The sequence below is a fragment of the Neltuma alba genome, unplaced genomic scaffold (assembly GCF_004799145.2).
Source record: "Neltuma alba isolate B1F8T4 unplaced genomic scaffold, ASM479914v2 tig00010128_pilon, whole genome shotgun sequence".
In the NCBI taxonomy this organism is placed as follows: Eukaryota; Viridiplantae; Streptophyta; class Magnoliopsida; order Fabales; family Fabaceae; genus Neltuma; species Neltuma alba.
In genome coordinates this window covers 205,122-227,136 of record NW_021635079.1, presented here as the reverse complement: position 1 = coordinate 227,136, position 22,015 = coordinate 205,122, and the positions used below count along the sequence as shown (strand labels likewise).

Here is a 22,015-nt window from a genome sequence, read left to right as displayed (position 1 = left end):
TCTGAAGTCACCTTTCCTCATAGGTGGAACCTTCCAATTATGATATAGCAAAGTTAAGGGGAAATTGTTATAGCAAGATAAAAAGAATGAAAATGGGAATTGTGGAGGAAGCACACAACGTGAAGATTGTGGGATCAGGCATGCGTTTCATAGTTTTGGCTCATGGTTTTGGCACTGACCAATCAGTGTGGAAACACCTTGTACCTCACCTTCTTGAGGATTTTCGAGTTGTTCTCTATGATAACATGGGAGCCGGCACCACTAACCCGGACTACTTCGATTTCGAACGTTACTCAACTCTAGAAGGCTATGCACATGATTTACTTGCCATTTTGAAGGAGCTACAAATCAATTCCTGCATCTTTGTTGGTCACTCTGTTTCTGCCATGATTGGTGTTATTGCTTCTGTTTATCGCCCTGATGTCTTCTCTAAGATCGTCATGCTCTCTGCATCCCCTAGGTACTCGATCTAACCATACTATCTTATCTTGCTTATTGATGCTATAAAGGGTGTTTGTTTCAGCTTTTCATAAGCTCTTTTATATAAACTGAGACAAAACTTATCTTACATACTTCTCTGATCTTATTTATAAGCCACTTCCTACATGTTTCACACAGATCAAAGAAAATCTTAAACTTTATTAACTCTCATTTAAAATCTAACAAGTTTTCAACTTTATTTCTATTCAATGTACATTGTACCTCATGTAAACAAAGTCAATACAATAATAAATAAAGGGTAAAATTGCACACCTATACAAAAAATTTCTCTTGATGCCCTATAAATAGGAACAAAAAAATTGTCTTCTCTCTCTTCGATAAATAAAACCAAAAGAGCACTTTGTCTGTAAACAGTAAAATCACTTCCATAAAACTAAGCCAAACACCCTCTAACTCAACATTTGAGTGAAGTCACTAATTAAGAGTTGTGAATTTTCTGTCTAAGCAAGGTATTTGAATGATGCGGATTACTATGGAGGATTTGAGCAGGAGGATTTGGACCAATTATTCAATGCAATGAAGTCCAATTACAAAGCATGGTGCTTGGGGTGGGCCCCCCTATGTGTGGGTGGAGACATGGAATCTGTGGCAGTGCAAGAGTTTAGCCGAACCTTGTTCAATATGAGGCCAGACATAGCACTAAGCGTGTTGCATACAATTTATCAATGTGACATGAGGCAAATTCTGAGGTTTGTCACAGTACCTTGCCATATTGTACAGAGTATGAAGGATATGGCAGTTCCGGTGGTGGTTTCAGAGTATCTTCATCAACACCTCGGCGGTCAGTCCATTGTGGAGGTTATGTCATCAGACGGCCATTTGCCGCAGCTGAGCTCACCTGACATTGTTGTTCCGGTGCTTCTCAAACACATTCAGCATGATATTGCAGCTGGATTGTAACTGATGATTTTGGTGTAGTAAGATCATCATATTGCAGCTTCAGGAAAATCTCTCTCTTATTGATAGGAATCAGGGAGCATATGCCTTGATTTTTTCAATAGTAGCGTCTTTTAATGAATTAATCATTATGCCATGAGGTGTTTAATGGTTGAGGACTTTCTTTGTTTTGTCAAGCAATGGAATATTTTTATTTTTTAAAATTGTTATTGGGCCTTTAATCTCTGTGTTGTGCCACTGGGAAATTTTCTTGATCAGTTTTTAGCTTTGCTTATTCCTTCTTAATGCCCTCTGCCATTCTTGCATCTGTTTCCTGTCATGTCAATAATGTACTACTTTCTTTACTAGATAACTAATTTAGGAGCATTATAAAAATTAGTTAAATTAGTTATTTATGATAAATATGTATTGACTTTTCTAAATTAACCTATTTAATCATGTGCATTAAAAATAAGGATGTTGAAATGGATGTGTGGTCATACAAGAAAGATAAAATTCAAAATGAAAATATCAGAACAAGGGTCAGTGTGGCACCTATCCAAGAGAAAATAGTTGAACATCGCTTAAGATGGTTTGGACATGTGCAGAAAAGGCTATTGGAAGTCCTGATGAGAAGAGTAGATGAGACAGTATGGAGTCCTATAAAAAGGGGCAGAGAAAGACCGAAAAGAACACTCAATGAGGTTATTGAACAAGACCTCCTAATCAATAGCATATCTAAGGATTGAGTTGTTGACAGAGTACAATGGTATCATGATTCATGTAGCCGACCCCATTTAATGGGATAAGGCTTGTTGTTTGTTTGTTTGAATCATGTGCATTAAAACTACATCTTGGTGAGAATCCTTTACAATCAATATGGATATTTTTTGGGGGAGATTATAAATTTGGAAGACAAAGTAAATTAAGATTTTATATTTAGATTAAATCCAACTCTTAACTAGTTTTTATATTAAGAATAAGAGGTAACAATAAAAGATGATATCATATTTTCTACTAGATTTTATGAATTTATACGTGACCAAAAATGTCATATTTAGAAATGATAATCAAGTCTGAAATAATAAGGACTGAGGAAAAATTGGAAAGATCTAGAGGAAGAACGGTAATAGCTGTTTGCTGTAGATAAATTTAGAGAATAATCAAACTCGTGACATTATGCTTTGTGGTATTGAAGAACCATGTATGGTTCCTAGGGTGTTCGTGTTTGATGCAATCTTCCTAATGAAAAAAAAAAGATATGTACCCTTGTAGTGGAATTTTTTAAGCCACTCTCTTGCTTGATTGAAATATCAAAATGCCACAGGAAAGGAGATTTTGTTTTGCCAACCATCAGCCGAATTGAATCCAGGAAATAGTGAGGCTCACATTGTAATAGGCTTGGCACTCATATTCCACTGCCAACACTATGGGCTTTGGGTGCATGTGGAAAACAAAGAATTAAAGATGATGCGCATTCTCTTTTCCGCACAAATAATTTTGCATACTAAAGAACGCTGACTGCAATTAAGGAGATACTAGAGTTGAGAAAACAAGTGGGCTCTTGATGGGCTTAGGTCTAAATCAAGCAGGCCCAACAGTCCACCTTTCATGAGGCTGCCCTATTTGTGAAACCTGCCCATAAACCTGCTCGTTTAGGGTTGTCCTGTAGGCTTTGAGGCCGTTTAATCAAAGTTCATTATTTTTTGGTCCTTTTTGAAGAAATAAAAATAATATAATAAAATTCTTAATTTTAAGAAAACGAAATATTATCAAATTTAAGTCACAAATTAGCAATATCAACATCAAGACACAATGCTAAGAAAATTAGCTACCATTCTTTTAAAATAATTCTAAATCGAATGTTTATTATTCTTTCATCATTGCAAGGCATATATTTCTTTCCAATTATCAAGCTTTAAACATTAAAAAACTAAAATTTTTAATTCAAATAATAAATAATGGCAAGCTCAAGTGTCAAATTAATGTTTAAATGTCTAAAACTAAACCAAATCAAATTGTTGGTTCAAATTGAAATCCTTCAAAAATATAGTTATTTTGCATAAATTAGTCTTTAAAAACATAAATTTTATTTATTTTGCCAAAAACTCCTTCAAGTGGGGAAAAAAAGTTTATTTTTTTGCCAACATTTATTCAGCGATTAATGTACCTTCCAACCACGGAGAAGCAAACGTGGGAACTCTAGTCTAGGGTGCGCCCGCGTGGGGCAGTGGTTAGGACTCAGCAGTCGTCATAAAAAAGGAAGTGGGCCAACAAACGCAGGATTGATTTCAAGGATGAAGATCAACGTGGATAGAGCTTGGAGCGGGTACTCGGATCAGATAGCATATGGCGGAATCCTTTGTAACCATGTGGGACCAACAGAGAGCGGTTTCATGATAAATTTGGGTGTTGGGGGCAATAATACTACCGTGAGATCTTAATATAAGATTTAGTTAATTAATTTAGAAAGATTAAAAAATTTAATTAAATTAGTTATTTATTATAAATAGGTATTGTCTTTTTTAAAATATTCTCACTAATCATGTATATTAGCTACAATTATTATTTAATAAAACATTTAAAATATGAAACTACTACAATGGCTACTTAAAAAATAAATAAATATTAAAAAAATTAGAATCTTATATTTATAATCAAATTAAAAATTAAATAAACTTTTATAATAAGAAAAGGAGATAGTATCCTTTAGGCGCTAAAAGCTGGCCTGGGACAAAAGGTTACGAAAGGTTGAAGTGGAGAAGCTATGGCCGTTAAATGGATACACATGGATTTTCTAGTGAGTAATGAGAATGCCCCGCAGAGGAAATATGGGGCATGACAAACAGAGATTGGTGGGTCTCAATTCTGCTCCGTTCTAGGGATACAAACGAGGCAGATGACATTTTGGTGAAGAAAGCGTTGAGTTGCCATGCGAGACTGTCTTGCTTTTCATCCCGACCGGTGTTCATTTGTGAACCCCTTAAGCGTCATACTGATCTCCTTTTGGCTAATGGTTCGAGCCTGTTGTGTCGGTATAAGACGCAAGTTAGCTTTTCTTTATTTCCAAAAAAAAAAAAAAAGAGCTCGTCTATTAATTTTTTTCCTCCAAGGGAATTTTTTTTACTATTTACAGATAAAGTACAAATTAAAAAAAATGATAAAGATCTTTTAAGTTTATACGAAGTTCATTTTTAGTTTTTTTATGTTTAGAAAGGGTATTTGTAGTCCTATAAACTTAGTGGAACTAACGAAAAATGTTGAGTTTGCAAATTTAAAATGCTGACTCAACAATTTAATGCTGACATATTAATATGAAATTTAAAATGTCTAAATTGGAAAAACAATTAAAAACCTAATGAATTTTCAAGGTTATGTCAATATTCAAAACCTCCATCATTCTAAATTTACAAAGAATAAAAGAGAAATATCTCAGCAGCCCCTGTCTCCATTGTTCTGTGACTTAAATGACTCCAATTGCTCTAAAACTTTGATAACTCTCCTCTACAAATAGAAGTCTGGTACGTCACTTTTCTTTTATTTCATACGACAAGTATGGTCTGTTCTTTGATTTCATCCATGTCAATGGGATTTGCTCTTGTTCTGGCGACAATGGGGGATCCCTTCTTGTTTGCCTTTGGCCTCTTTTCAATTTACGTTTTGGTATCTTTTCTCCTAAATTTTTTTATTAATTACCCACTAAGTACAAAGATTATCAACTGAAGGTGATATTAGAACATACTAATAGAAGTCTTCTCCACTAAAGAAAAGTTCTATTTGGTATGTCCAAATTTCCTATATGACATATAGCAATACTGCCCATCTATGCGTGTATAATATGTGTATATAGTCTGTCGATAAGGTGTTTGCAAAAATATAGTGTGGTGGCGGCTACTGATTTAGGAATTATGTGGTGGCTTTAGATTGTTCTGTTCTTATTTATTTGTTTAAAGAAGTTAGTTATGCTTAGGCGCATATGTAATTAGTGCCTATATATTCAAATATCAATTTAGGATGGTTAAATGTTTGTTACAGTGTTTGATAAAATGTATATTACTGTTGCACAATCTAACTTCAAGAAGACCTTGTAAGAATCCTTCAAATGCACCGTGCCCACAACTTCTATTTACAAAGAATGAGTAGGAAAAATAATGTAAACATATATACACCAAGAATTTGGAAGTATCTGACTCAATATTGCCACTGACAAGTTCAATAAACCCTTGTACTATTTTAGCAATATTTTGAGTCTCAAAATCTATCATCACACCCTCTTATACTACCAACAAGTTCAATAAACCCTTATATTACTTTTAAAGTTAAAAGTTGATAGGTTCCCAACAACATAGTATAATTATTAACTTCACTTGTTTTATGAAAATTAAAAAATATTTCTTATCTATTTCGTTTTTTACTTTCAAAAATACATGTTCAACTCTTGGAAAGTTTTTCCCACAATATGCCTTCATTGTATCAGTGATAGTAGCCAAATGAGCAGCAAGTAAAATATGAAGGGACAAAACCATAAAGCAACAAAATATCGTGTCAGACAAGAATCTCCTACTCATCAATGAGCGAGAATTTGTCAGCATTTTCAGAAACCAAAGACTAACAATACATTAATGTACTATGAAACTTAGTTCACCAAACTAAAATCATCCATCAATTCATCTTGAGTGGACTACGGCAAAAAAGATTAACCAATCCAATACCTGAGAAATTCCCAAAAGAAAAACCTGCGAGAGAAGTTATTTACCTTAAGAATCCAGTTTTGGTTGCTTTGACAAGACAAATGTTTTGAATAGGAGAAGTTGAAGCCCAAACACTGGAATTATAGTGGTGGATTTCGTAGCCATCATTGACATTAATAGCATCATAGAAGGGGCACTTGATGAGCTAGCTTACGTGTTGGCGGAATTTTCGTAGAGCTTGAAACTAATTCTAGGATATCTTGCGACACTGTATGCTGCTTTTACCTTAAGCTTAGAAACATCAAATAGATGAATCGGGGTGTTTGGATAGAAACAAAATCATGGTTTCAGAAGTACTTTTACAGGTTACGAAGTAAATATGTGGAGGAGATTACTTCGTGAAAAAATGCTTTTGAAACCGCGGTTTGAAGTTGCAACTTTCCATGGTTGCGAAGAAGCAACGAATGGTGACCATTGATTTAAGAGAGCAGCTAATTTTGAGCTATCTGAGCCATTGCAACAAATGCCTTCTCACAACTTTGTGCGACGCCGAGGGTCAGCAGTGTCACTGATGGCTGCCGAGTCTTCCATCTCAGGGTCAGAATTCATAGAGAAAGCATCAAACCCATGATTGCTTTCAGATCTTGTGACTCGTTGAAGTAGCCGAAGCCATTGCCTCCTTTATCGATGGTGCAGGTTCAAATCTTGCGGCTCACGAGGTAATCAATGCTACAGCCTCAAGACCGAAGGTGAAGGACAAATGGAAGGATGAGGTGAGGAGAAGGAGAGAGAGGGTAGAGATATGTAGAGAGTGAAAGAGAAATAGACACATAGCATTTCTTAATTTGTCTTTGGTTGATTTTATTTTTAACATATAAAAACAATTATATTAAAAAAATTTAAATTTAAGCATGTCAAAATTGAATTATTGAGTCAGCATTTTAAATTTGCTAATTCAACATTTTTCTGTTTGTGGAATTAACAGTGTTAAATTTATAGGACTAAAGATACCTTTTTCAAACTTAAAGGGCTAAAAGTGAATTTTGTGCAAATTTAAAGGATTAGAAGTATATTTTAACTTTTAAAAAATTAAATTTGGAGATACCCGTCATAGGGAAAATTTAAAAATTAAACGGTGCGTTAATGCTAGAGGTAGAGATGGGCAAGTGCGAATTGTGGAAGGGGGGGTGCGCTGAATCGTTCGGGACCTCTCTTCTTCTCTTTCTATCTTTTTTTTTTTAACCATTAGATGATTTTAATTTTTTACAAACTATTTATAACAAAATTTTTAAAAATATTTAGCGTATTTACAAATCATTAGAATTAATTTTAATAGTTTGTAATTTGTTATTTATTTTTATAATTTAATATTTAAATAATAGTTTTAAAAAGACTTAAATCTTAACCATTGAAATATTAATCTAAGGGTTAGAAAAAGGAAAAAGTAGAGAAGAGAAAATGAGAGGTTTCGAACCGGTAACTGAATAGTGGGATGACAGCACAACAACAACCTCACACTAATTTACTAATTAGATCTTATAGTAAGTATTATACTCCCTCCGTTCCTTATTATAAGAGACGAATAACCGATTTACGTTGATCAAAAAATAGTTAAAATTAGTTAAGAACAATCACTGTGTAAAAAGTATAATTTTTTTTCCAAAACTGCCCTCATTAATAAGGAGAGAGAGCATGAGAGAGAAACATTAAATTATTAAAAGAAAGAGAAGTGGGAGGCAGAGAGAGTGTGAGTTGGAGACAATAAATATGGGTAAAATAGGAAATCAACACAAAAAAGTAGAGACAACTTTTAAGTGTCTCTTATATATAGGAACATGCTATAAGCATCAAATGTCTCTTATAATAAGGAACGAAGGGAGTATTAAGTATCAAAGATAATAACATGCAACTTATTAAACGACTATTGGCCTTGAGAGCGGGCTTTCTTGTTGGAATTTGAGCTAGATCTTATATTGTAAGTGGGAGGTAATATATTGAAGGTGGGAGATAAAAATACTTCCTCCCATCCATAATATAACAAGTTAATTTAAAAAGTTTTTAGTTCAAAATACAAAAAATTGACATAATAATTAATAATAATTTTTCACTTTTAATCCTTGCCGCAAAGAAAAGAGAGTTTTGATTGCAGGAGAAATAAAAGAGAATTTTTAATTACATTTTTAATAAAAAAATAAAATAGGTAACTTTTTTTTTTTGGCCATAGGTAACTTTTATCTATTTGAAACAAATTTAATGACTTACTTAACTTAACTAGCATTTATTATTAACTAACTGCATGCAAACTTAAAGGCCTCCGCTTTACAGCGCTGGCTTTCCTTTACGAGAACATTACAATTGGATCCCACCTAAGATAATTAAATACAAAATAATCTCTTGAAATCATGTAATTATTTCAAAGTCTTAAGAGACCTTATTGTAATAAATTTTATTTCTTTAATTACCAAATTATTCTTTTTTTTTTTTACGTTTGCATTGACAACTGAAAGAGTAATAGTTGGCAACTTACGGTATAAGGATTGACAACTGACACGGCAGATATTGACAACTGATACATTACATTTTGCCATGTGTTGAGAAATTGTCTTGTTAATATCTGCAGCAATAGTTGTCAATCCTTACACTTTAAGTTATCAACAGCTGCTCTTTCAGTTGTCAATGCATGTTTTTTTTTAAAAGGGCAATTTGATAATTAAACAAATAAAATTTATTGCAAAAAAATCCCCTAGGATTTCAAAATAATTTTATTATTTTAAAATATTTTTTTGTATCTAATTCTATTAGGTGGGATCTAATTGTAATTTTTCTTTTCTTTATTCAAACTTAACAATGCTCACGAGGAGCTGGCTTCACTTTGCTGCCATGTCCAGCCCACGGCCCTCGTGCACCCAAAATGCTGCAGTTTTTTGGTGCAAAAAGAAGGGATCTATCTTTTTTTTTTTTTTGGGTATTTTGAAGTATTTTTTTTATATGTCACGCAATATTTTAAAATAATTGTTGACACAATTAGCAAGCTAGAATATTTATTTTAGGAGCGCTTTGCATTTTAAAGTATTTTTTGTTATAATTAGTATCCTAAAATATTTTTTCAGTAATACCTAATATCTTCAAATATATTTCTTAGCAACAAGCACTAAATCTAGGACGTTAAGTGCTTACTTCAAAAATGCTTTTAAGGTAAAAACAACTATCATGTTGAATGTTACTAGAAAAATATTTGATGATGTTGAGTATATCAAACATTATTTTAGGATATTAGATACTTCTGAAAAAATATTCCAGTATGCTGAATACACTACTGAGTGTACTAAAAATTATCTTAAGATATTGGATACTACTTAAAAAAATATTTTAAGATGTTAAGTGTAAGAAAATGGGCCAGTCCACCCTTGGTGGATTGGACCCAAGCCCAATTATCATTTGGGGTCCTGATGAGAATAGCAAAAATTATGGGTATCTAACTGTAATTTTTGCCCTTCCATATATTTTTGCCCTTCCATATATTTTTGCCTAAGAGCGGGAATGTTTGGACGAGGAGGCAGTTTTCTTTTTTAAAAAGGGACATGTAGTTACAAAACCGGCGCACGATCAGTTGGAACAAAAGACTACGGTTTTTCTCCTCCTCTCCATACTACTCATTTCGGTACTCCATTCCTCACCTTTTCCCTCCTGGTGCATTTGCTGTGTCTCCCAGATCCGACTCCGTGACCGTGATCGGACCTCTGCGTGGCAACCTGACTTCACTGCAGACCCCAGGTATGCCCGAAATGCTACAGTGGTATCAGAGCCTAGTTCATATATTTTTTTTCTCTTTCTTTCCACTGCCCGAGTTCACGTTGTTTCATCCTGCATCTTCGTTTTTTTTAAGTTCTTGTGTGCCTCACGGTTTGGCATTACACACCACCTTAAATGATTTGCTCTCAGATATTAAGCAAATCCTCTCTTTATACTCAGTTTAGATAATTTAGTCTTGTTTTTTTTCTGAGTCACTCATTGCTTCTATGGCTTCGGTTATCATAAATTTGTGTCTCCAACTATTGTATGTTACTATTCTGTGTGGGAGATGACCGAAAACAATCAAAAACATCCGAAAAATGATAAAAACGTAGGTTTGGAAGCATGAAACTCATAATTTAAGAGACCCGTTTTCGCACTGTAAAACTTTTTCGTTTCTGGGTGTCTGAAAAATGAAGTTTTTAGGCTTCAAAAATTATCCCATTGCGTAGAGCTCGGAAAAACAAAGAAAATGACACCAAGAACGCGAAGAACAGACGTTGGACGGAGGAGATATGGGGGAGAGAAAATTCGGGTTCGACGGACCCGACCCGCGAACGAATCCGGGTCGGTCGGACCCGGCTGGAGGTTGAAGACAACCTCCAGCTCCCAAACGACGTCGTTTTGACGTCGCAAAAAAAAAAAAAGCAGGGCGGCTGAGTCGGTTGGGCTGGCTTGGTCCGGATCCGGATAGGACCGAACCAAGCCCAACCCGTAAAGTTTAAAAAAAAAAATAATAATAATAATAAAATAATAAAAAATAATAATTTAAAAAAAAACTTTTTTTTTGCCAGAATTGCCACGTGGCGCGTTTCGCCACGTGGCACACCTCTTCGACACTTGGACACCACCACCTGACAGGTGGTGGCGCGTGAAGGTCGCCGGCACGGCGCATGTCCTCGACGGCCGGCTTTGTGGTGGCGCGTGACGTACATGCGCCAACAGCGAGAGTGGGTGAAGTTTTTTTTTTTAATTTTTTTCGCTAATTCTTCCTTCTAGGGGCACGTGCAAGCGCGTGAATAGTCCAATTGGGGTGTGGTTTGTCTCTAAAAATCCCTAAAATTAGGATCTTCATTTTAATATATAATTTGATAGTTTTAGAGGCAATTTTGGATCCATTTATGAGTATTTTAGTGCATTTTCTGGTGTTTTTATGTGGATAAAAATTCCAGAATATTCAAAATAATTTATATATTATTTTGTTCTAGATGAAAATGGAGCAAGAGGCTTCTAGTAGCACTGAAAATACCGATCATGGTTTATTGGAATATTCATTCTTAGGTGATGGAATTCCAGAATATGAACCTGAGGATGAGGATCCTGAGGAGGACCCTGAAGAGGTTCCTCAAGAAGACCCAGAGGAGTTAGTGGATTCAGGACCTGAGTCGGAAACTATGTTCCCCACTGAACCCCTCCCTATCGCACCTCAATTAGTCAATAAAGATTCACGGGATCTCCCTAATGAAATTGAAGTTGAGGAAGGAGAAGAGGTGAACCAACCTTTGACCCCCGCGTTAGCTATGAGTATAACTGAGACAGATGCAGCAAAATTGACAAATATAAAAGGAATCAATGGCATGCTCGCAAATTACATCCATTACATGACCGATAAGAAGAATACCGAATTCTACCTTAGAGTCATAATGGAGTACATAAGAGCAATAAGAGTTAGAGGCGGACCTAAAGGCAAACCCATAAGAAAGTCTTACTGGATTTGGGCCGTAGAGCTAGTGTCCTCCTTTATGAACAAAACGCGAAAACTTAGAAGCCTAAGAAAAGCAATGCTTGATTACCTTTATGTTCATATCAAATGATGTAATATTTGTATTTGTCTTAAGTTTGTGGTTTCATACATTGTAAACAGACTAAGTATGTTATTTCATTTAATGAAATTACTTGAATCATTGTTGTATGATTATTTGTGAATATCAAGTGTATGCTTTTTTTAAGTGGGAGCTTTTAGAAGATAAGACTTTTAAAGGTTACATTTTTGAAGTGCTTATATAGTATTCTTGATAGAATATAATGATAATTACTAGTATCTGTGTGATGGGAGGTACAAACGTATTCTCCTGATCATAGATCTTGTAATTTCGTTATTTACTGATCGAGGATAATATAGGCACATTTCATTGTATACTTCATTGTGCTATATAACTGAAATGTTCTTTGGTTCCGTTCTCTTTAAAGAGAACATAGATTAATGTGGGATAGATTTGTCACAGAACTAAGAATGGCAACCAAGAACATAATTGCTGAATTGAACAAAGGGGAAAAGCTTAACGGGGACAACTGAGACATCTGGCACCGAAAGGTCCAGTATATCCTAGAAGAACAGGATGCAATAGAGCCTCTCACCACTGCTGCTATGGTTGAACCTGAAGCTGGCAACACGGTCCAGCACAGGAGGGACCATGAGGCATATCTAACCTGGAAAAAGAAGAATAGCATAGCAAGAATCACGCTTTTGAGCTTCATGGCTGATGACCTGATGTGTGAATTTGAGTCGCATAAAACTGCACAAGCCATGTGGATAGCATTGAAGGATAAGTTTGGTGGAGTCTCTACGACCAAGCTTAGAAGGTTAACGATTAAGTTCGATACCTATAAGCTCAAGCCAAACAATCCTATGAAGCAACATTTGAGAGAGATGGCCAATATGATCCGGGAACTGAAGGAAGCTGGACATAACCTGTCTGATGAGCAGCAAGTGTAGGCTGTCATCAGGTCACTCCCTGCAAGTTGGGAGCACATGAAAGTCAACCTAACCCACAATGAAAATATCATCACTTTTAATGATGTAGCTAAGCATCTGGAGCTAGAAGATAAACGTCTAGAGGCTTACAAGAGCTCTGGACAAACCTATTTAACTGAGGATGCTGGTACTTCCCAATCTAAGCCCAATTTTAAAAAGGGCAAGAAGCCCCAAAAGAAAGGGAAGAAAGGCGGTCCTCAATTTAAAAAGGGCAAGAAACAATTCAAGAAGAAGGGAAAGAAAGGCAGGAAGAAGAAGCTGGACCTAAAGAAGGTCAAGTGCTTCGCCAGCCAACAGATGGGCCATTTCGCACGTGACTGTTCCAAACAGGCTGAAAGCGAAAAGGTATTAGTGAATTATGTGAATTCACATGTTTCATATGTTTCTAGTACTGTTTTTCTAACAGAACCTGTTTCTTCTTCTTGGATTATAGACTCAGGCTCCACAGACCACGTAAGCAGGGATCGGGGATCCTTCGTGGAATACCGTCGGTTGTCGTATCAAAGCAAGTGGCTTTACATTGGGAACAATGCGAGAATCGAGGTTCGAGGCATTGGCACCTGCAAACTTGCTTTGTGTGGTGGAAAGACCTTGATACTCCATGACGTGCTTCATGCTCCCGACATTCGACGGAATTTAATTTCTGTTATTTGCTTAGTAGACTTTGGGTTTAATGTTAATTTTCATAGCAAAGTTGCAGATATTTTCTTCAACTCAGAACTTTATGGTTCAGCATTCAGATTCCAGAAATTTTTTGTTATGGATCTTGCTTTTGGTTTTAACGCTCATGATTGTTTTGCTATTTCTTCAAGCAATCCTAATATGAATATCTGGCATGCTAGACTAGGACATATTAATCAAAATAGAATGATTAAACTGGCAAAAGAAGGAATGTTGGGCGCAATCCCTAACATGGAAATGTCCTTATGTGAAAATTGTCTGGCTGGTAAGGCAACTAGAAAACCTTTCGGTAAGGGAACAAGAGCTGAAAATCCATTGCAATTAATCCATTCAGATATCTGTGGTCCGATGAGTGTGAGGGCGAGACACGGAGCTTGGTATTTTATTACTTTTATTGACGATTTTTCACGATATGGTCATGTCTATCTGATCTCGCATAAGTCTGAAGCTCTTGAGTGCTTTAGACGATACATAAATGAGGTAGAGAATCAAATAGATAGTAAAATTAAAGCATTACGTACTGATCGAGGTCGTGAATATTTGTCTGATCAATTCAAACAGCTCTGTGAGGAAAAAGGGATAATTAGACAACTGACTATCCCTGGCACTCCACAACAGAATGGAGTGGCTGAGAGGAGGAATAGAACTCTTCTAGACATGGTTAGGTCTATGATGGCTCAAGCAAACCTACCAATTTCATATTAGGGTGATGCTTTGTTAACGGCAACCTTCATACTTAACCGTGTGCCCTCAAAATCAGTCGCTTCCACACCCTATGAATTATGGACCAAACGCAAACCGGATCTAAGTGTCCTAAGACCCTGGGGGTCAACGGCATATGTTCATGATGATTCCCACAAGCATGGGAAATTGGGTCCTCGAGGAAAGAAGTGTATCTTTATAAGGTACTCTGAACAATCTAAAGGATACGTTTTCATAGGTGAAAACGAAGATGGAACAGTGACTGAAATGGAATCAAGAGATGTCACATTCATTGAGACTGAATTTCCTAATAGAGGAGATGTTGACCGTACTGTATCTCTTTATGAGACACAGGAACAAGTCAGTGCAGAACAAATTGACAGACCAGAATCGTCTAGGTGTGTCAATCTGAGTGGGAGCCAAGAAAGGTCAACACCAAGACTGAACAAAGAAAGAAAGATAAGGAAATAGCTCCCGTCAGAAGGAGTAACAGGAAAAGTGTTCCCAAAAGACGCTTTCAAATAGAAGGCGAATCTCTCTTAGTTACTCCAGAAGGGGATGATGAGCCCTGTTCTGTACGAGAAGCCTTGTCAGGTCCTACAAAAGATGAATGGATGAAAGCTATGGAAGAAGAAATGGACTCAATGAAAAAGAACCAAGTTTGGGTGTTAGTTGATCTTCCAAAAGGGTGTAAAGCCATTGGGAACAAGTGGATTCTCAAAATTAAAAGAAAAGTGGATGGATCAATTGACAAATACAAGGCTCGATTAGTGGCAAAGGGGTACACACAACAGGAAGGAATTGATTATGAAGATATATTCTCACCTGTTGTGCGTTTCAATTCTATTAGACTTATTCTGGCAATAGTAAACAGTTTAGATTTAGAATTACATCAGATGGATGTAAAAACCGCATTTCTGAATGGTGATCTGGATGAAGAAATCTATATGGAACAACCATTAGGTTTCATTGAAAAAGGAAAAGAAAATAAAGTTTGTAAACTCAAAAGGTCCATTTATGGATTGAAACAGTCATCCAGACAGTGGTATTTGAGGTTTCACAAAGCAATAACCTCATATGACTTCCAAATGATAGAGGAAGACCACTGCGTCTACATTAAGCGGTTTGAGGGTAATTTTGTCATATTATCCTTATATGTAGACGATATACTATTAGCCGAAAATAGTCTAGATTCGGTGGTGGCTATTAAAGAATGGCTCTCATCGAATTTTGAGATGAAAGATATGGGTGAAGCAGAATACATACTTGGAGTTAAAATCCAAAGAAATCGTTCAAAACGAATCCTCTCTCTTTCACAAGAGAATTATATCAACAAGATTCTTGAGCGATTCAACATGAAAGACTGCAATCCCATGAGTACACCTGTTGCTACTGGAGTGGCTTTGAGTTCTGACATGTGTCCCAAAACCGAATCTGACAAAAAGAAGATGGAAAGAGTTCCATACAATGAAAAAAAAACCGGACCGGACCGGCCGGTTCAACCGGTGAACCGGTGAACCGGTCCAAAGTCCGGTCTGGTTTAACAAGAAAACCGGTCACCAAGTGAACCGGTAATAAACCGGTTAAACCGGTAGTAAACCGGTCAACCGCCCGGTTTGGGGGGTTGACCGGTTATATATTTTTCCCCTCAAACCGCCCAAAACGACGTCGCTTCATACTAAAAAAAAAAAAAATTTCGAGCCTACACTCACTCACCCGATCGGTCGAATGCCCGGTTCCCTTCCCCCATTCCCTCCTTCGTCCTGGCGCACATCGCACATCGCACATCGCAGATCCCTTCCCCCATTCCCATCGTCCATCATTTCGCTGAGTATCTGAGTTTGATTGAGCGTCCGGCCATTCTCCCTTGCAGCGCCGTCGACTTGTGGTGGAGGTGGAGGCGCGGTGGTCGACTTGTGGTGGAGGTGGAGGCGCGGTGGTCTAGGGTCCGAATGGCGCCACCGACCGCGACACCTTCAAGAAGCTCCTCCCTGTCGTCTCCTACGAGGACATCGAACCCGACATTACCCGCATCGCCAATGGCGACACCTCCCCAATCCTCTGTTCGAAACCCGTCTCTGAGTTCCTCACTAGGTCCCCCCCCCTCTCGAATCGTCACAATGAATTTAATTAATAATTCCCCTGTTTTTACAGTTTTAAAATCTGGCTCCTCAACGTTTCCGCCTGTGTTTTTGCTTGATTTTCCATAGCGATGAAGATATGTAGTTTATTAATATTTGCTTGGTACAATGAAATATTTAAACTACTTTTGTAATTTTTTATCTTTTTTCAACTAATTATTATTTATAAATTTTGTTCTATTTTAATGTTATAAATTAAATTATATTATTTTAATATGACCGGTCCGACCCCGGTCCGACCCCGGTCCGACCAGTGACCCTTGACCCACTGTCTCGACCGGTTTAGTCTCCGGTCCGGTTTTTTGTTCCTTGGTTCCATATGCCAGTGCTGTTGGTAGTCTGATGTACGCAATGATGTGTACAAGACCAGACATCTGTTATGCAGTAGGACTGGTGAGCAGATTCCAGTCTAACCCCGGTGAGAAGCATTGGAAAGCAGTGAAGAGGATCTTGAGATACTTAAAGGGCACTTCCAATTATGCACTGTGCTACGAAGGAGGTGACCTGCGTCTTGTTGGGTACTCCGATGTTGATGTAGGCGGAGATGAAGAAGAACGAAGGTCAACTTCAGGTTATACCTTCTTGCTCAACAATGGCGCCATATGTTGGAGTAGCAAGAAGCAAACGTGCATTGCCTTACATTCAATGGAAGCTGAGTTTGTGGCATGCACTCCAGCAGTGCAAGAGGCTTTATGGCTGAAGAGATTTATAGAACACCTTGGATTTGGAAATGAGAGTACCAATCCGGTGATGGTATACTGTGACAATACTGCAGCCATAGCCTATACTAAAGATCCTAAGTATCACAGCAAAACCAAGCACATTGACATCAAGTATAATTTTGTTAGAGATTACATAGCACAAAAGATTGTTATTGTACAATACATTTCAACCAAATGTATGGTAGCAGATCCTCTAACAAAGCCAATAGGTGAAAAAGTTTTTAAAGAACATGTACAAGCCCTTGGCATACGTAAAGTGTAATATGAATGCTTCATTAATGAAATTGTATTTCGTTATCACTTTATGTGTCTGTCCGAAAGTATACAATGTCTAGTATGTCGTACAGGTTAAAAAGGTTGGCTCTCTCACACGGGCAACCGCCTTTGACACTCAGGTGGAGTGAACAAAGATGAGACATTTGTGTTCACCAGTAAAGCAGCAATGAATGCTGATATGGTAGGGAAGAAACACAAACCTTATGTCGCCTTGACTAAAGTGTAGCAAGTCAAGATGAGATCCACATTAATAAAGCTGGATTGAAGTTTGGAATCCCACTTCCATAATACCTGTAGCCAGATAACAAACTCTTCAACGTCGACGTTATAACAAAGAGTAGAGTTGAAGAATTTGGGTTTAGATACTGAGTGTGTTTGGACCTAAGTCTGTACGGTGTTAATAATAAATCCAAATCGACATACGCTCTTATAATAAAAGAGTAACACCGTAGCATGTGTTTCATACCACATGTGCTGGGAGAACCGCAAAAGGGAAGCAAGTGAAAGATCCCTGCTTCATTGCTGTGTGAGTCCCAAGAAGGAATTATCCTCCTATTGGTGTCCTTTGACTTTGACAATATCATGAAGATATGTTTCAGTGACTGCTACTTTGGCATATGTCCTATGGTCATGATTGATGCGATCTAAGGTAGTATGCTAAGAAAGCGACTGATTCATTTCAAAGTGATATTTGGGCGAAAGGAAGATTGACTGTGATATACACACCTATGCTAGTGTCTGTGACATGTCCCTTATGACATTTTGTGGTCGTAAGTGTGGATACTAGACATAAGAGAAAGGTAATCTGAGTCAACTTTTGACTCGAGAAGGATTAGATTTACTGTGAAGAAGTGTATATAAGTAAATCTGGGACACCTGAGGCATAATTTTAAAATTCAAGCTACACAAAGGAGAGGGTGACTTGTGTTGATCCTTTAAAAGGGATTTCTAGTACAGGGACCCAAGCGAAGACGTCATGCCCACGCGGTCACGGCAAAGCACTAAGTATGAAATTGAGGGAAGGTGAAGAGACTAGACCCGTGACATCTAATCCACCAAGTGTGAGTGGGAGATGTAAGAAAATGGGCCAGTCCACCCTTGGTGGATTGGACCCAAGCCTAATTATCATTTGGGGTCCTGATGAGAATAGCAAAAATTGTGGGTATCTAACTATAATTTTTGCCCTTCCATATATTTTTGCCTAAGAGCGGGAACGGTTGGACGAGGAGGCAGTTTTCTTTTTTAAAAAGGGACATGTAGTTACAAAACTGGCGCACGATCAGTTGGAACAAAAGACTACGGTTTTTCTCCTCCTCTCCATACTACTCATTTCGGTACTCCATTCCTCACCTTTTCTCTCCTGGTGCATTTGCTGTGTCTCCCAGATCCGACTCCATGACCGTGATCGGATCTCTGTGTGGCAACCTGACTTCACTGCAGACCCCAGGTATGCCCGAAATGCTACATTAAGAATACCAAAAATTATTGTAGCATACTACTAAAAAATATTTTAGGATGCTAAGTGTTTTAAAAATTTATTTACCATACGAGGTGCTCTTGAAAGAAATGCTCTATCTTACTGAGTGCGTCAAAATTCATTTTAAGATGATAGGTGCTGCATGAAAAAAAAAATTCAAAAAAAAAAGGCAATGAGAAGTTGAGGACCCCACTTTTTACACCCAAAACGGCAACGTTGTGGGTAAAGGAACTATGGAAGGCAGCGAGGTGTTGTCCACCCGCATGCCGCGACAAAGAACAAAATGACCGTCCCATATGAATTTTCCTACTCCCCACTTCTCCAGTTCTCCGTACACTCACTCACCCCTGCTGCTCACTTCCTTCGCTATATACAGACGACCACATGGCCCTCGTAAGTCAGCGCATCATTTGTGAGTTTTCTTTCTTCTGTCTTTGGGACCCTTGATCTTGCCACCATCGTCGATCCCCGACGCCGGCCAACATGCCTCTAGCTCCACCTAGTTTTAGCTCTCCACAAAGGTTTTACCACACCTATTTAACTTTACATCTATTATTCCCATTATTTTGGTTTAATCAGCACTACCCAATCATTGTATTCCGTTCTTCTTATTAATTTCAACTAAACAAATTTCATCTCCGATTTCCACTATTTGCGTGGTTTCTTCCTATTATTGTTATTGCTACTTTATTATGCTAATTTAGTTTATTTATTACTTATTTTTTGCGGCTGCAGTTTCAACCGGGGACAAGAGGAATCTTTTGCAGTGTTACATGCTGTCATAATTTCTCTGATTACTACCGTAGGTGGTTATTTGCAATTTCAATTTCAATCTGAGAATTTGTCCCTGTTTGATAAGCATGGAAACATCATGAGAGCCGTTTTTGTGATGCTATTCTTGTATGTTATGTGTTTGATGGCGGAATTAAAACTTCAAAATCAATCTAATTACCTTGCTATCGTGAAGCAATTTACTCCTCTGTTTGGACTTCTTGTTGTCGTTCTACTTCTCTTCATCTTGACGCTCTTCCTGGGTTTGGCTGCATCCATCATATGGGCTTTCTTGGCGGTTGGGCCAACAATCAGATTGTTTCAAGAAATTATTCAATGCCTTGGTGGCATGATTCTACAGATACATACACGTCAGACAGCAACAAGTAACTTTGACATGGGAGAAAGTGACTCTATTGGGATTCAGGAGAATGGGTTACCTGTCTGAAGCTTCTTTTGGCCATAACAAAAACCTATCTGTATGGAGGTTTTCCCCCCGGTTAAAATTGGCACGTTTGAATTATATTGGTTATCGAATCAATCAGTAACAGTAATAGGAAAATTGTCTGGTTTTTTCTTTTCCATATGTCTAGACTTTGTAAGTGGATGGCATAAATACCTAAAGTATAATATATCGTCTAGTGTTTAAGATAGTGGCAACATGCCTCTTGCTTTGTCAAGTTTCACAGCTTTGGAGGGATCAAATCTGCTATCAGTCTGTGTTTTAGTAAACCTGCGCTATGCTACAGAGTTAAGAAGATGGAAATCGGGAGATAAGTAAAGTTTAAGTTTCTTACGACCACGCAATCCATTAAAAGTGAAAAAAAAAAAAAAGGAAAAAAGAAGCAAAGCTGTTACAAGTCTCTTTACCGAATTTGTTGCCATTTCCTTATACAAATTACATTAGAGCTGAACATTCAACTGGCATAATGGATCCCTTTTCCCAGCTTGAGCGTGGCACAACATTCTTGATCTATTGTGCTCATTTCTAATTATAATCAGGTCAAACTAAATCTAGAATTTTTCATTTTGAAAGCTCACTGTCATGCATTACTTCTTCAGTGAGGGGTTGTTCGTTTCACCCAGTCTTGGGACTGTCTGTAGGCCGTCCTATGAGTATGATTGTCATTATAGCTTGAGGAAGGACCTTAATTTCCAATTCATCTAGTATGCACTCATTATATGGGCTCTGTTTATGGTGAAATCTGTCATCATGTTGTTTCAAGGAAACTTTCAATGACATTCTTGTAGCCTTGACCAAAGGAGCCGCAGGAAGTAACTTGGAAGTGGAAGAAAACACTCTCTTCGGAATCAAGAAAATTGACTTCCCAGTCTAAATTTGGGCTGGACACTAAATAAATCAGTAATATGAAATGAAAGAGTTTACTGTATCTGATGTTGTGCTGATGTGCTACTCCCGGTCTTCTTTCCATAGGAATCAGGCTAATTTTATTGCTTAATGGACAAAAATCCTGTGTTTTTCATTTAATATATATTCTTTAAGGTTTCCAAGATGGGGTGCGGTGGTGTCTGAATTCTACTTGATTCAATATTTGGTCTGAACAGTCAATAAACTTTCTGTAGGGAGTTTTTCTTTGTCAACTTTTAGCTTTCAGGTTCCCTCTTGCTCTTCCATTTCTAGTGAGAGCTATCTGAGGGCTTCTTGCCACTGTTTTGCAAGCTCTGCTACGATGATAATTATTAAGAAAGATATATATATTTGAGACTCCATTAATTCATATTGAGGAGAAATTCCATATCTGGATATGATAAAGTCTAAAATAATAATGAAAAGATGGGGGTAGGGGGAAGAGCAAGAAGGAAGAAAACAATAACTGCAACCAAATAGAGTGAATGATCAAACTTTATGCTGCATTATGTATAAGAACCTGTAAGATTCCCAAGGGTATTTATGCTCTGATAGAATCTGTCTTTGTAATTGAAATTTTTGAAGACATTCTCTTTGCTCTGTCTCCATTGACTTGGTAATTAAATTTGCACATACTTTTAGCACAATTGATATTTTTTCCCCCGTAGTTTTGAGGATCTATTTGTTTCATAGTTGAATTGCAAGCATTCTTCAAACATCTTGCATGTATATTGTGTAATGCTCTGTTTGTAATATCTTACAGGTAATGCGCTGAGAGGACGAAATACAACTTAACAGAAACATGCAGCTTCAGCTTCGGTAAACTCACTAACTCTTGCTAAGCAGAATGTTCAGATTGGAAAAAAGTCAAGGAGAAGACAGAAAATTATGTGCAAATGATAAGGGCGCAAAACTCTTAGAAAAAAAAGAAAACAACTCTAATAGGGAAGATAGAGCAAGGATTTCACTCTAGAATTCTTGCTTGCCAGATACATAAGGAGAGTCTCTAAAAGGAATAAAACTCAATTTGTTTCTCGATGCCTTAACTTCTCACATGACCAGCCTATTTATAAAGCTGGAATACATTTGAAAGAAGTACATAAAATGTTGATAATCCCTAAGATCATAGAAACTGACCCCAACAATGACAGACTAGATGTTGGGATCCTTGTAACAACCTCGTGAATCCGTATTTGACCATTAGTAACTCTCAACCATAATTGAATTTGAAACAACAGTAAAAAAACAAGAAATTAAATAA

General features: G+C 37.2%; 1 protein-coding gene and 1 long non-coding RNA gene across 5 annotated transcripts in view; both read left to right on the top strand.

The window, feature by feature from the left end:
* On the top strand, positions 1 to 1,468 carry LOC114754330 (probable esterase D14L). The gene is made up of 2 exons (XM_028943104.1): positions 1 to 460; positions 951 to 1,468. The coding sequence occupies exons 1-2, from the start codon at positions 87 to 89 to the stop codon at positions 1,399 to 1,401; spliced, it is 825 nt and encodes a 274-aa protein (XP_028798937.1). The 5' UTR covers positions 1 to 86; the 3' UTR covers positions 1,402 to 1,468.
* A 17,561-nt stretch (positions 1,469 to 19,029) lies between these two features.
* The window catches only part of LOC114754331 (uncharacterized), a 68,723-nt gene continuing 65,737 nt past the window's right edge, over positions 19,030 to 22,015 (top strand). For 2 of the 4 annotated variants that reach the window (XR_003741156.1, XR_003741154.1), the window contains exons 1-3: positions 19,030 to 19,135; positions 19,350 to 19,416; positions 21,518 to 21,573. This is a non-coding gene — a long non-coding RNA (uncharacterized LOC114754331). Of the gene's footprint in view, positions 19,136 to 19,349; positions 19,421 to 21,517; positions 21,574 to 22,015 lie in introns of all 4 variants that reach the window. The other 2 variants (XR_003741155.1, XR_003741157.1) reach the window with 2 other exon arrangements.